Source organism: Podarcis filfolensis (assembly GCF_964270895.1).
Source record: "Podarcis filfolensis genome assembly, chromosome: 3".
Lineage (NCBI taxonomy): Eukaryota > Metazoa > Chordata > Lepidosauria > Squamata > Lacertidae > Podarcis > Podarcis filfolensis.
The window spans coordinates 120,206,946-120,220,276 of record NC_139606.1 but is presented as its reverse complement, the minus strand read 5'-3'; the positions used below and the strand labels follow the sequence as shown (position 1 = coordinate 120,220,276).

Sequence of the window (13,331 nt, the reverse complement as noted above, 5' to 3'; positions counted from 1 at the left end):
TCAGGTAGTTGTTTATCGCTTTGACATCTGCTGCAAGGGCGTTCCACAGGGCGGGCGCCACTACCGAGAAGGCCCTCTGCCTGGTTCCCTGTAGCTTTGCTTCTCGCAATGAGGGAACCGCCAGAAGGCCCTCGGAGCTGGTCCTCAGCATCCGGGCAGAACGATGGGGGTGGAGACTCTCCTTCAGGTATACTGGACCGAGGTATATTGGCCAGAGTTCTTGGTGTGTTTTTTTCTAGGATCCTGATCTAGGATCCACTGTTCCTCACCTGTGCAACTCCTTTTCAGCATGGTACCTGAGACACTAATAGCAAGGGCTGTTGGTCTCCCCCAAGCCTCAGTAGGTAGGGACCCTTTTAGGAACGGCAAAAATTGGTTTGATAGGGGCTGTCTGTCAGCTTTCATGCACATCACGGCTGCTCCTTCTGTTTCTCGTCTCCCGCCTTTGCTACATCTGCCCTCCCCATACGCCACCTGCCACTGGTTCCCTTGGGGGGCTCAGAAATCAGACTCGATGACTCTCCCATGAAAGGCTCCAAGGGCCAAGGGAAGACCAAAGAGAAAGTCAAGGCGCCCAAAGAAGACAAGAAGAAGAAGCAGCAACAGGGGCAGCCGCCGACGTCCGAGGGTCCCGAGAAGAAGAACAAGCAGAAGATCGATGAGCTTAAGGTGAGCTGTGCCAGATCCCAGTTGCATCAGAAGCGTGGGTTTATGGGGGTTTGGCTCTGCATCCTGAGGGACCCTCCAGACTGGGGTTTTTATTTTTCCTTTGCAGGTGTATTCTTTAACCTAATTTAGGATTGCCATATTTCAAAAAGTGAAGATCCGGACACAAACGTTGTTGAGTTTTTTTAAAGCTATTTTTAAAATGGAAATCTACAGGTGAAATTGGAAAAATTAGAATATCATGGGGAATTCAGTAATTCAGCTTAAAAGGTGAAACTAATACCTGACATGCAAAGCGAGATATGTCAAGCCTTTATTTGTTATAATTGTGATGATTATATATATGAGTCTATCTCATATATTAGTTTCACCTTTTAAGTTGAATTACTGAAATAAATGAACTTTTCCACGATATTCCAATTTTTCGAGTTTCACCTGTACACTGCCGACATGGGCTGCCGTACGTCCACATTTTCCTGGACATCTCAGCAATTTCCATTGAGACGCTGTTTATGAGGTTTATATCTGGGAAATTCCAGGCGTATGGTAATCCTAACCTAATCACCATATTTTTCACCCCATAAGACGCACCTGACCATAAGACGCACCTAGTTTTTAGAGGAGGAAAACAAGAAAAAAAATATTCTGACAAAACAGTGGATGTATGATTTCTGTGGTTCATGCTGTGGCCACAGACATGTGATTTGACGGTGAGTTTGCGGTAGCCCAATGCAAAAATCCTGAGAATCCATGTGGATCCGTGCTTTGTAACCACATTTTTGCACCATTGTGGCCCCACGCAACAGTGGGTGCGTGATTTTTTGGGTGCAGGCTGTAGCCATGGACATGTTATGTGATCTGATGGTGAACTTGGGGTGACCCAATGCAAAAATCCTGAGGATCCATGTGGATCCGTGCTTTGTAACCACGCTTTAAGTGGGGAGGGAAGGAAAAACACTGAAGGGACAAGGAGCATGTGTGGGGTGGGTGGAGAAGCTTTGCTGCTTTTCAGTGAGCTGAGCGGGGAGGAGGGAGGGAAAGAGAGCACGCTCGCTTTAAAGAAGCCAACCGGACAGGAGCCGCTTACTCTCCCGCTTTGCTGCTTCAAAGTGAGCCACAGAGGAGGGAATGAAGGGGAACCATGGATCCTCTGCTCGATATATATATATATATATATATATATATATATATATATATAGTTGCTTCTTGGTATCTGAAGAAATGTGCATGCACATGAAAGCTTATACTAAGAACAAACTTAGTTGGTCTCTAAGGTGCTCCTGGACAATTTTTTAATTTTTTTATATATTTCAACTGCGTCAAACCAACACGGCTACCTGCCTGAATCTTAAATATTGATATGTTTGAAAACATTGCTCTAAATGATTTTATCATTTTTGTAAACTGCTTTGAGGTTTGGGGGCTTCTTTTGCCATCAAGAGGTTATGAAACGGAGAAATACAACGAAGAGCAATTATTATTATTATTATTTCTACTTTGCATGCTTCGCTGTTGCTTTCCCGGGTTCATTGTCACCTCCTCTCCAGGTGTTCCCCAAAGAGCTGGAGACGGAATTTGACTACTTTGAGGACTGGCTTCACACTTTCAACCTCTTTCGGGGGAAGATTGGCGACGACGATGACCACGCAGCCGACGAGGATCGCATCGTGGGCAGGTTCAAAGTGAGTTGGGGGGCTGTCATCTGCAAACCTCCACGCACAGCAGATTCAGAACAGTTTATGGCCCTCTTTTCGGAGATGTGATGCCTCTATACTTCTAGAAATGGGTGGTGGTCCTCCCTCCCTCCTCTCACATTGGATTTGTTGTTGTTCAGTCATTTAGTCACGTCCGCCTCTTCGTGACCCCCTGGACCAGAGCACGCCAGGCACTCCTGTCTTCCACTGCCTCCCGCAGTTTGGTCAAACTCATGCTGGTAGCTTCGAGAACACTGTACCACCACCTCGTCCTCTGTCATCCCCTTCTCCTTGTGCCCTCCATCTTTCCCAACATCAGGGTCTTTTCCAGGGAGTCTTCTCTTCTCATGAGGTGGCCAAAGTCTTGGAGCCTCAGCTTCAGGATCTGTCCTTCCAGTGAGCACTCAGGGCTGATTTCCTTCAGAATGGAGAGGTTTGATCTTCTTGCAGTCCATGGGTCTCTCAAGAGTCTCCTCTAGCAGCATAATTCAAAAGCATCCATTCTTCGGTGATCAACCTTCTTTATGGTCTAGCTCTCACATTGGATAGGATTTCAAAATACAGATGCCAGAAAACAGGGAATTATGTTCACATGTGGTGGAGGTGTCACTATGTACAATTTTTCTGGCAAAGGGTGTTTAAGGCAGCCCTGTTCAGGGAAGTTTTTAATGTGTGACATTTTAGTGTATTTTTGGTCTCTGTGGAAGCCGCCCAGAGTGGCTGGGGAAACCCAGCCAGATGGGCGGGGTACAAATAAATTATTATTATTATTATTATTATTATTATTATTATTATTATTGAGATAACAGAAATCACGGGGTTAAAGCTGGCTGAAAATCCAGAAGTTGCATTATTATCAATTTACGGTGGGGTAGAAGGTTCGCAGGCTGTGAAGGACTTGCTCACAAATTTATTTATTTATTTTTTAAAAAATATTCATTTTTCTTTTTCATTCATTATATACACCTCAAATTCTTAACATTTACTATATATTCCTCCCTCCCTCCCCTCCAGGGCTTTCCCCAACTTCCGCTTCTGGTTTGTCTCTCTTTTCACCCACTTTGCTATCTCCTAACAGAAAAAGTTATTAATAACATAACATCAAGCCTAAAAACATAAAAATAAAAGTAAATACAGCATAATATTTCACTATCTTCTAAACATTTTCTAGTACTAATAATGTGAATGTTTATTTAAATCCTGGCATCAAGTCTATTGACTTTATTTCTGCTGGACTTGCCCACAAATTTATTGACAGCTGCACAAGTTATTATAGCTAGGAAGTAGAAGGAGCAAGGGGAATATAAAATGGAAGAATGGTATAAAGAGGTGTGTGATATAGCTACTAATGATAAATTAACATGTGCTGTTAAAGTAAGACGGGGAATATGCAGGAGAAATAATTTTGAGGAGATATGGAGGGTGTTTGTGGAATTTGCCCTGTTAAAACGGAAAGGGGTCAAACCATTTTAAGAGGTGATGAAATTTTGGGAGGTTGGATAGTTACAATGGAATGGTCTCAGTGGTGGGGTGGACATTTTTATTCTTATTCATTTATGATTATTACTTTGTCTGAATGAATGAATAAAAATACATAGAGCTATCTTAAACAAGCTGACAAACCTGGAAGAGTAGAAATTTCCAATTTTCTGATTTCAAACCTGCATTTTCCACGTGGAGCTGGGGGTCTGTTATTCCTGGTGCCATTATTCTGGTGCACCAAAACATGAGAGGGAGAGGTTTTTGTTTTTTAAAGAGGCCACATGCCACAGGGATTCTTCAGCTGCAATTCCTGTACTGCAGAGGGGGTTGGACTAGATGACCCTTGCGAGTCCCTCGCAACTCTACAAATCTCTGAGTCTGTGATTCGGCTATGCTCCCTTTTTGCTTTTGTTTTTAATGTTTGATGGTTTATTGTGCTTTTAATTCTGTTGGGAGCCGCCCAGAGTGGCTGGGGAAACCCAGCCAGATGGGTGGGGTATAACTAAAATATTATTATTATTATTATTATTATTATTATTATTATTATTATTATTGCTTTGCCCAGGCCTGCATTCCCTTTTAACCAGATTAAAACACCTCCTCATCCTCCCACTTTTTCTTGCAGGGCTCCATGTGTGTCTACAAAGTGCCACTCCCTGATGACATCACCAAAGAGGCGGGGTACGACCCAAATTTCGGCATGTTCCAGGGCATCCCAAGCAACGACCCCATCAACGTGCTGGTCCGGGTCTACGTGGTGAGGGTAAGCAAACGGACACACATGGTTTTCTCTTTCTTCTTACAGCCCTTCCAGCTCCAAGCATTTGATTCCATTGAGCTGCCCCCAGCCAGGTTCTGGTTGCCTTGCCTCAAAAAGGAGATTATAGGTCTGGGAAAAGTTCAGAAAAGAGCCGCCCAAATGATCAAGGGGATGGAGTGACTCCTATATGAAGAAAGGTTGTGGTGTTTGGGACTTTTTAGTCTAGAGAAAAGGAGAAATTGAAATTGAAATACTTTATTGTCACTTGTACAACTTATATACAGTGAGATACATACAACAACAGTGTTTTGTGTTGTGTAGGCTCCTATGATGCAAGTCATGGGCCCTGCCTGCTCCCTCAAATATCACTGGTTTGCTCATTTCTATATATAGGGTGTCTACATTCTGCATGGACTGGGTGCACAGCAACGTGTGCAAATGGCTTCAGATACCTATGAGGTCCATAAATGACCATAGAGCATTTATTCAACACAAAAAAGTGACAATTTGTTGTTGACAAAGGACAGCTGGACATATAAAGGGCCCCATTATCTTCAGGAGCCGAGGGCCTCATCAAACCTCAATCTGGCCCTGTATGTACCTTAAGGTCAGCCTTGTGCTGGGCCCAGGGGTAACCCGTGAAACGCGGTCCAGGACCGGTCCAGAGTCCAAAGGTTCCAAGAGAAGTTAGTCCGACAGGGCCAAGGCAGGAAACCAGGCAAGGTCAGGCACAGGGTCTCAGGCAGGTTCTAGTAATGTTGCTCCTGCAACCTGGGGCAGGGTCCGACAGCATTTTATCTCTGTCAGGATAACGGCCGGTCCTGATCCCCCTCACCTCCCTGTCTCGCCCGAAGGCGAGCACTCCTCCTGCGAATACTCAGGTCTCTCCTTTTCTCAGACCTTACTCTTTGCAGCTCTGGAGATGTTGGTGGGTTACTAGACCCAGAGGCCGCCTCAGCCTCCCCTGACCCAACTAGTAGTGGAGCAGCTGTGAGTGATGGCCCAGCTGGAGGCCACGAGGTCATCCCTGCATCTGGAGCCAGGGCAGGATCAGGCCCCTGACTCGGCCCAGCTGGTGCTTGTTGCAGGGGAACCTGTGCAGACTGGGACTCTTCAGGATCAGGCCCCAGACTCGGTTCAGATGATGCCTGAGGCAAAGGATCTGATGCACATTGAGTCTCCTCTAGTTCTGAGTCCGAGCCCCAGTCCCAGGCCATCACAAGCCTCTTCAAAGATAGATAGCAGGGCGAGTTGGAGAGAAGGGACCCCTTTTTGTTAATATGGGACTTTAGGGTTGCATCCTGCAATGAGCCTTGGCTTCTCTTCCAGGCCACTGATCTGCATCCCGCCGACATCAATGGCAAAGCTGACCCATACGTTGTCATCAAGTTGGGGAAGACGGACATCAAGGACAAGGAGAACTACATCTCCAAACAGTTGAACCCCATTTTTGGAAAGTAAGGGGTCCCCGTGTAGCCTTATTAGACTTTACCGACTGGTGGGGTCTGCGTTGCTCCCGGGAGGGAGAAAGGAAGTCAAATGACACCGAGGTTGATTCAGGGAAAGAGTTTATTCAGAAGGCACTTGCGTGGTCAGTTCACAGCAAGTCCAAAGAAATGAGAAATTTCATGCAGTGTATATATCCTCCAGGCACCCTCTCCCCCCTTCCCCAGGAATCCAGCCATGTCAGCTTATACACGCAGGTTGACATCACAGATGTTCCTGCTCCGGTACTCTTAACCATAAAAGGGTGTTCCTCTTCTTGTACTCTTGACCATATGAGGGTGTTCCTGTTCCTGTATTCCTTATCTTGGGGTAAGAAGGTCTCCTGGTGCTGTTCCCAGACTAGGTCTGTGTGTCAGAGTGTGGTCAGGATGTAAGATAAGACCCAGACGTGCCATCCCTGCTCCACTGGAACAGCCAAGGCCATCCATTGCCATCATGGACTGATAAAGGAGAGCACTTTGAGCACTTGTTTATACAGCTGGGTTTTGGCTCAAGAGCTCAAGTTAAAGCATTTTAGAAATGCTACCTTGGAAAAGGAAAAATGAGGATTTTGGGGCCCGTTTCAGACTGACTACACAGTCAGGTTTTTAGATTTGGGAAACCCATTCCTTCACCCGCGCTGAGCCAGGCTGCGGTTTGCACAGCGCTGCCTTGTTTGGGTTTTCTTTTGCCTCCGGAGCAGCAGAAAACAAGTTTGTTCCATCTTCCACCTGGCAGCCCTTTTGCCCAGAAGGTGGAGCAAGATTGCTTTCTGCTGCTCTAGAGGCGAGAAATGTATTTCAAGGACAAGGAGGGAGATCCTGAGAAAATATCAGGAAGGACTTTCTGGGGGTAGGGATCCATTCAACGGTGGAACAGATTCTCTCTGATGGTGGTGGGCTTTCCTTCGATAAAGGTTTTTAAAGAGAGTTTGGATCAGGGATTCTTCAGCTGAAATCCCTGCACTGCAGGGGGGGTTAGGCTAGATGACCACTGAGGGCTCTTCCAGCTCTACAATTCTCTGACTGTGTCTTGGTCCTGTATACCTGAAGGAGCGTCTCCACCCGCATCGTTCTGCCCAGACACTGAGGTCCAGCGCCAAGGGCCTTCTGGCGGTTCCCTCCCTGTGAGAAGCCAAGTTACAGGGGACCAGGCGGAGGGCCTTCTCGGTAGTAGCACCCGCCCTGTGGAATGCCCTCCCACTAGATGTCAAAGAGAAAAACAACTACCAGACTTTTAGAAGACATCTGAAGGCAGCCTTGTTTAAGGAAGCTTTTAATGTTTAATAGGTTTTGTATTTTAATATTGTGTTGGAAGCCGCCCAGAGTGGCTGGGGAAACCCAGCCAGATGGGCGGGGTATAAATAATAAATTATTATTACTATTATTATTATTATTATTATGATTAAAGCTCAGATGGACACCAAACCTGCCAGGAGGCAGCCTCAGAGAGGGGGACATTTGCAGGCACTTGGGAGGCAGCAAAATTCCATTAGTACTGGAATGCATTAATGGGGGTGGAGAACTGGGGTTTTCCAAACCAAGCATTGCACACCTTAGGTTAGCCTTCCTCAATCTCGGGTCCCCAGGCAATGTTGGACTACATCTCCCATCATCCCTAGCCAGCAGGATCTGTGGTCAGGGATGCTGGGAGTTGTCGTTAGCCCGCACACTGAGGTCCAGGTCCGAGGGCCTTCTGGCGGTTCCCTCATTGTGAGAAGTGAGGTTACAGGAAACCAGGCAGAGGGCCTTCTTGGTGGTGGCGCCTGTCCTGTGGAACGCCTTCCCAACAGATGTCAAGGAAATAAACAACTATCTGACTTTTAGAAGACATCAGAAGTCAGTCCCGTTTAGGGAAGTTTTTAATAATAATAATATAATAATAATAATTTATTATTTATACCCCGCCCATCTGGCTAAGTCTCCCCAGCCACTCTGGGCAGCTTCCAATCAAATGTTAAAAACAATACAGCATTAAATATTAAAAACTTCCCTAAACATGTTTGATGTTTATATAGTTTATAATGCTTGATGTTTTATAGTGTTTTTAATATTCTGTTGGGAGCCGCCCAGAGTGTCTGGGGAAATCCAACCAGATGGGCGGGATATAAATATATTATTATTATTATTATTATTATTATTATTATTATTATTATTATTATGACATCTAGGGACCCAAGGCTAAGAAAAGGCTGCCTTCGGTCAACTCTGACCCAAGCTGGGAGCACCCAGCTAGTTGGTTAGCTTATTTTTGCACCCGTCTAATAATTCTACCTATCCCAACAACGATTGCTTTGAAAAAGTTTCTCCATCCCTGAGGGCTGTTCTTCTCCTCACTTGCCACTTCCCATTCCTTTCCAATTTCCCCCGCGATTCCATACGGTTGTCTCTTCCCCTCCAGGTCGTTTGACATCGAGGCCACTTTCCCCATGGAGTCCATGTTGACAGTGGCCATTTACGACTGGGATCTGGTGGGATCCGATGATCTGATTGGCGAGACCAAGATCGACCTGGAGAACCGATACTACAGCAAGCACAGGGCGACCTGTGGGATCACACAGAACTACTCCATGTAAGCATCCCGGATCCCTGCAGCTGAATTTTGTAGCTCTGAGGGAGGCCCTGCAAGAAGCAGAGTTTGCCAGAGAAGTCAACTCTTCATTCAAAGAAACCGCATGCAAGTAGAGCATTGGACTCTTAATTCAGAATTTTATTATTATGGTCACAGACCAGTTCCGGCTCACTTACAATATCAGGAAAATCATAAAACACAACAGGCATACATTGAATTGCAATTGGGTATAACAGAGACAATTCAGATATAGCGGCAGTTAAAAAAATATATTGGTGTTGCCAATATCACTAAATATAACCTAAAATTATCATTTAAAAACAATCATTTTGGTAGTACAGCTTGTTCCCTAAGTTTTATGGCAGTTGCACAGAATTTAGCCACCCTGAGCGTGATCTCTAGATCCTTGTCCTCTACCAGGAGTTTTAGACATTGAAATTCGGACCCATTTGGAGATTTTTGTATAACGGGAGTGATAAATACCGAGCGTAGATCCCCGTAGAAACGGCAGCGTAACAAGACATGAGAGACAGTTTCTACCTCCATCAAGCCGCAGGGGCAGACTCGTTCCACGTATGGTTTACCCTCGAATCTGCCCTCCAATAAGGCAGCACGTTGAATCTTGCGAGGGTAAATGTCTGTCTGTATTTGGGTATTCGTAATTTTGACAAATAATTTGCTGGGGTAAATCCTCTCCCATTATCTTTTATTGCTGGGTGTTTATTCATCTCGCTCACATGGCATTGCAGTTCCACATCCCAAATTTCAAGGTTGAGGGTTCAAGCCCCATGTTGGGCAAAAGATTTTTACATTGCAGGGACTAGAGGACCCTCGTGGTCCCTTCCACAACACTTTGATTCTGTGAACTCAGCAACACTTCCTATTAAGTCTTACCCATATGCAGTGGTACCTCGGGTTAAGTACTTAATTCGTTCTGGAGGTCCGTTCTTAACCTGAAACTGTTCTTAACCTGAAGCACCACTTTAGCTAATGGGGCCTCCTGCTGCTGCCACGCTGCCGGAGCACGATTTCTGTTCTCATCCTGAAGCAAAGTTCTTAACCTGAGGTACTATTTCTGGGTTAGTGGAGTCTGTAACCTGAAGCGTATGTAACCCGAGGTACTACTGTACTGTGTGCTGGTCGCCTCACCTCGAAAAGGATATTGCCAAGTTGGGAAAGATTCAGAAAAGGTCAATCAGACTTATCCAGAGGTTGGAGTAGCTCCTTTAAGAAGAAAGGTTGCAGCATTCTGGACCTTTCCGTTTAGAGAAAAGTGAGCAAGCCTTCTAAAATTATGAGCGGCATGGAAAAGGAGGGTAGAATGTAAAGTTTTTCTTCTCCTCTCCTAAGACTAGATCTCATAACATCTGATAAAGAGTGTCGAAAGAGTCAGGACAGATTTTTTAAAAAGCCCTTCTTCATGCAGTTAAACTATGGAGTTAAACTCCCTGCCACAGGCTTTTAAACAGGATTAGGCAAATTCATGGAGGAGAGGCTATTGATCACTACTAGCCCCTATGGATCAGCTCTGCCTCCACAGGCTTGCGAGCGCTCCAGTTGGAGAGCGGCCTTTACCAAAGGGGTCCTGGGCTTTGAAGACACTCGAACTCAGGACACAAGGGAGAAACATGCTAAGAGCTAAACTGGTGACTGGGAGCGGCCGCCAAGACCATATAACACCGGTCTTGAAAGACCTACATTGGCTCCCAGTGCATTTCTGAGCACAATTCAAAGTGTTGGTGCTGACCTTGAAAGCCCTAAACGGCCTCATAGAATCATAGAATAGAATCATAGAATCATAGAGTTGGAAGAGACCACAAGGGCCATCGAGTCCAACCCCCTGCCAAGCAGGAAACACCATCAGAGCACTCCTGACATATGGTTGTCAAGCCTCTGCTTAAAGACCTCCAAAGAAGGAGACTCCACCACACTCCTTGGCAGCAAATTCCACTGTCAAACAGCTCTTACTGTCAGGAAGTTCTTCCTAATGTTTAGGTGGAATCTTCTTTCTTGTAGTTTGGAACCATTGCTCCGTGTCCGCTTCTCTGGAGCAGCAGAAAACAACCTTGCTCCCTCCTCTATGTGACATCCTTTTATATATTTGAACATGGCTATCATATCACCCCTTAACCTCCTCTTCTCCAGGCTAAACATGCCCAGCTCCCTTAGCCGTTCCTCATAAGGCATCGTTTCCAGGCCTTTGACCATTTTGGTTGCCCTCCTCTGGACACGTTCCAGTTTGTCAGTGTCCTTCTTGAACTGTGGTGCCCAGAACTGGACACAGTACTCCAGGTGAGGTCTGACCAGAGCAGAATACAGTGGCACTATTACTTCCCTTGATCTAGATGCTATACTCCTATTGATGCAGCCCAGAATTGCCTCGGTCCTGCATACCTGAAGGAGTGTCTCCTCCCCCATCGTTCTGCCCGGACACTGAGGTCCAGCTCTGATGGCCTTCTGGTGGTTCCCTCACTGCGAGAAGTGAGGTTACAGGGAACCAGGCAGAGGGCCTTCTCAGTGGTGGCACCCACCCTGTGGAACACCCTCCCACCAGATGTCAAAGAGAAACAACTACAGTGGTACCTCGGGTTACAGACGCTTCAGGTTACAGACTCTGCTAACCCAGAAATAGTACCTCGGGTTAAGAACTTTGCTTCAGGATGAGAACAGAAATTGCGCAGTGGCAGCAAGAGGCCCCATTAGCTAAAGTGGTGCTTCAGGTTAAGAGCAGTTTCAGGTTAAGAACGACCTCCAGAACAAATGAAGTTCTTAACCTGAAGTACCACTGTATAGAGCAGGGAGGGTCTTTGAGGAGTGGGCTGCAGGGACTGGGCTCCCCCAAGCCCTACCTTGAACTGACGAGAGTCATCTTTTGTCCACAGCCATGGTTACAATTTGTGGAGAGACCCTCAGAAGCCCACCCAGATCTTGTCCAAGTTATGCAAAGAGGGGAAGCTGGATGGGCCCCATTATGGCCCTGGCGGCAGAGTGAAGGTGACCAACCGGGTCTTCACGGGACCCACAGAAGTGGAGGACGAAAACGGTATGTTGGAAGCCAATCAGCCGCAGGCAGTTGCTTTCAAGTCAGAATATACAGAATGGTGAAAGATGGGGACAAGGAGAGGATTTCTATTTAGCTCACGACGAAAGGCGGACCTGCCTAATTTGCACAATACAAGACTGGAAACACAGCCGGCCTTCAAATTTTGCAGAATAATTATGTATGATTATTTATTAATTTAATAATAAAAAAGAGGGGGGGCATCTCTTTTCTTGTGATTTGAATCCCTTGCTCAATGGATTACATAAAGGTAAAGGGACCACTGACCGTTAGGTCCAGTCGTGACCGACTCTGGGGTTGCGGCGCTCATCTCGCTTTATTGGCCGAGGGAGCCGGCGTACAGCTTTTCCGGGTCATGTGGCCAGCAGGACGAAGCCGCTTCTGGCGAACCAGAGCAGTGCACGGAAATGCTGTTTACCTTCCCGCAGGAGCGATACCTATTTATCTACTTGTGCTTTGACGTGCTTTTGAACTGCTAGGTTGGCAGGAGCAGGGACCGAGCAACGGGAGCTCACCCCATTGCGGGGATTCGAACCGCCGACCTTCTGATCGGCAAGCCCTAGACTCTGTGGTTTAGACCACAGCAAACCCAGGCTGTTGGGGCGAGCCCTCTTGTTAGTCACACCAGGGTGCTGCAAACAGCAGCAAATGTTTCTGCTCCTCTTTCGACCTGTGGCACTTTTCTCTTTCTGCCTCATTGCCTCTGCGCTCTCTGCGCCCGCAGGCCAGAAGAAGCAGACGGACGAGCATCTAGCGCTGACTGTCTTGCACCACTGGGAGGAGATCCCGCGCGTGGGCTGCAAACTGGTGCCTGAGCACGTGGAAACACGGCCCCTGCTGAACCCGGACAAGCCAGGCATCGAGCAGGTACCTGGCGCCACTCTAGGCTGCGCACTTGCTGGTGTGGAGGACTCGCGCTCCAACCATGTACAGTGGTACCTCGGGTTACAGATGCTTCAGGTTACAGACTCCACTAACCCAGAAATAGTGCTTCAGGTTAAGAACTTTGCTTCAGGATGAGAACAGAAATCGTGCTCTGGCGGCACGGCAGCAGCAGGAGGCCCCATTAGCTAAAGTGGTGCTTCAGGTTAAGAACAGTTTCAGGTTAAGAACGGACCTCTGGAATGAATTAAGTACTTAACCCGAGGTACCACTGTATTTGCATGTCTCTAACGCCACCGACTCCAAGGGGGTGGGCGTGTTATTGGGTTGTTGTTTTTATTTTGATTATATATATTGTGGTTTTTATGTTGATCATTTTTTAAAATTCATTTTTATTTACTGTTGACATCCCACATCTCATACATCTTACATATACAAGAGATAGTAAAAAGAAAGAAGAAAGAAGAAATAGAAAAAGAACACATTTTTATAACTGTTAGCATAAACAACATTCTTTCTGTCTATACCTGAAGAAAATACATTAAAAAAGAAATAAAACCAGACAAACCTAAAGCAAACAAACAGAACCCTTCCATTTAAACCTCTTAGTAAGGAATACAAGCTGTCCTTATTCATATTTAGTAACCTCCTTCTCTTCTGTATTTATACTATCTCCTTTTTCGACTTCTGGATTCCCTGATTTATATATGTTATACATTGATCTTTTCTG

At 46.1% G+C, this 13,331-nt stretch overlaps 1 protein-coding gene across 15 annotated transcripts in view; it reads left to right on the top strand.

Moving 5' to 3' along the window:
- OTOF (otoferlin) overlaps positions 1-13,331 on the top strand; it is a 186,134-nt gene that overhangs the window by 156,022 nt on the left and 16,781 nt on the right. For 11 of the 15 annotated variants that reach the window (XM_083604721.1, XM_083604709.1, XM_083604716.1 and 8 more), the window contains 7 exons: positions 503-669; positions 2,214-2,348; positions 4,468-4,605; positions 5,932-6,059; positions 8,488-8,658; positions 11,541-11,701; positions 12,444-12,586. In XM_083604721.1, coding sequence (XP_083460847.1) covers positions 503-669; positions 2,214-2,348; positions 4,468-4,605; positions 5,932-6,059; positions 8,488-8,658; positions 11,541-11,701; positions 12,444-12,586 — 1,043 coding nt within the window. The remainder of the gene's footprint in view (positions 1-502; positions 670-2,213; positions 2,349-4,467; positions 4,606-5,931; positions 6,060-8,487; positions 8,659-11,540; positions 11,702-12,443; positions 12,587-13,331) is intronic. The other 4 variants (XM_083604711.1, XM_083604719.1, XM_083604713.1 and 1 more) reach the window with 1 other exon arrangement.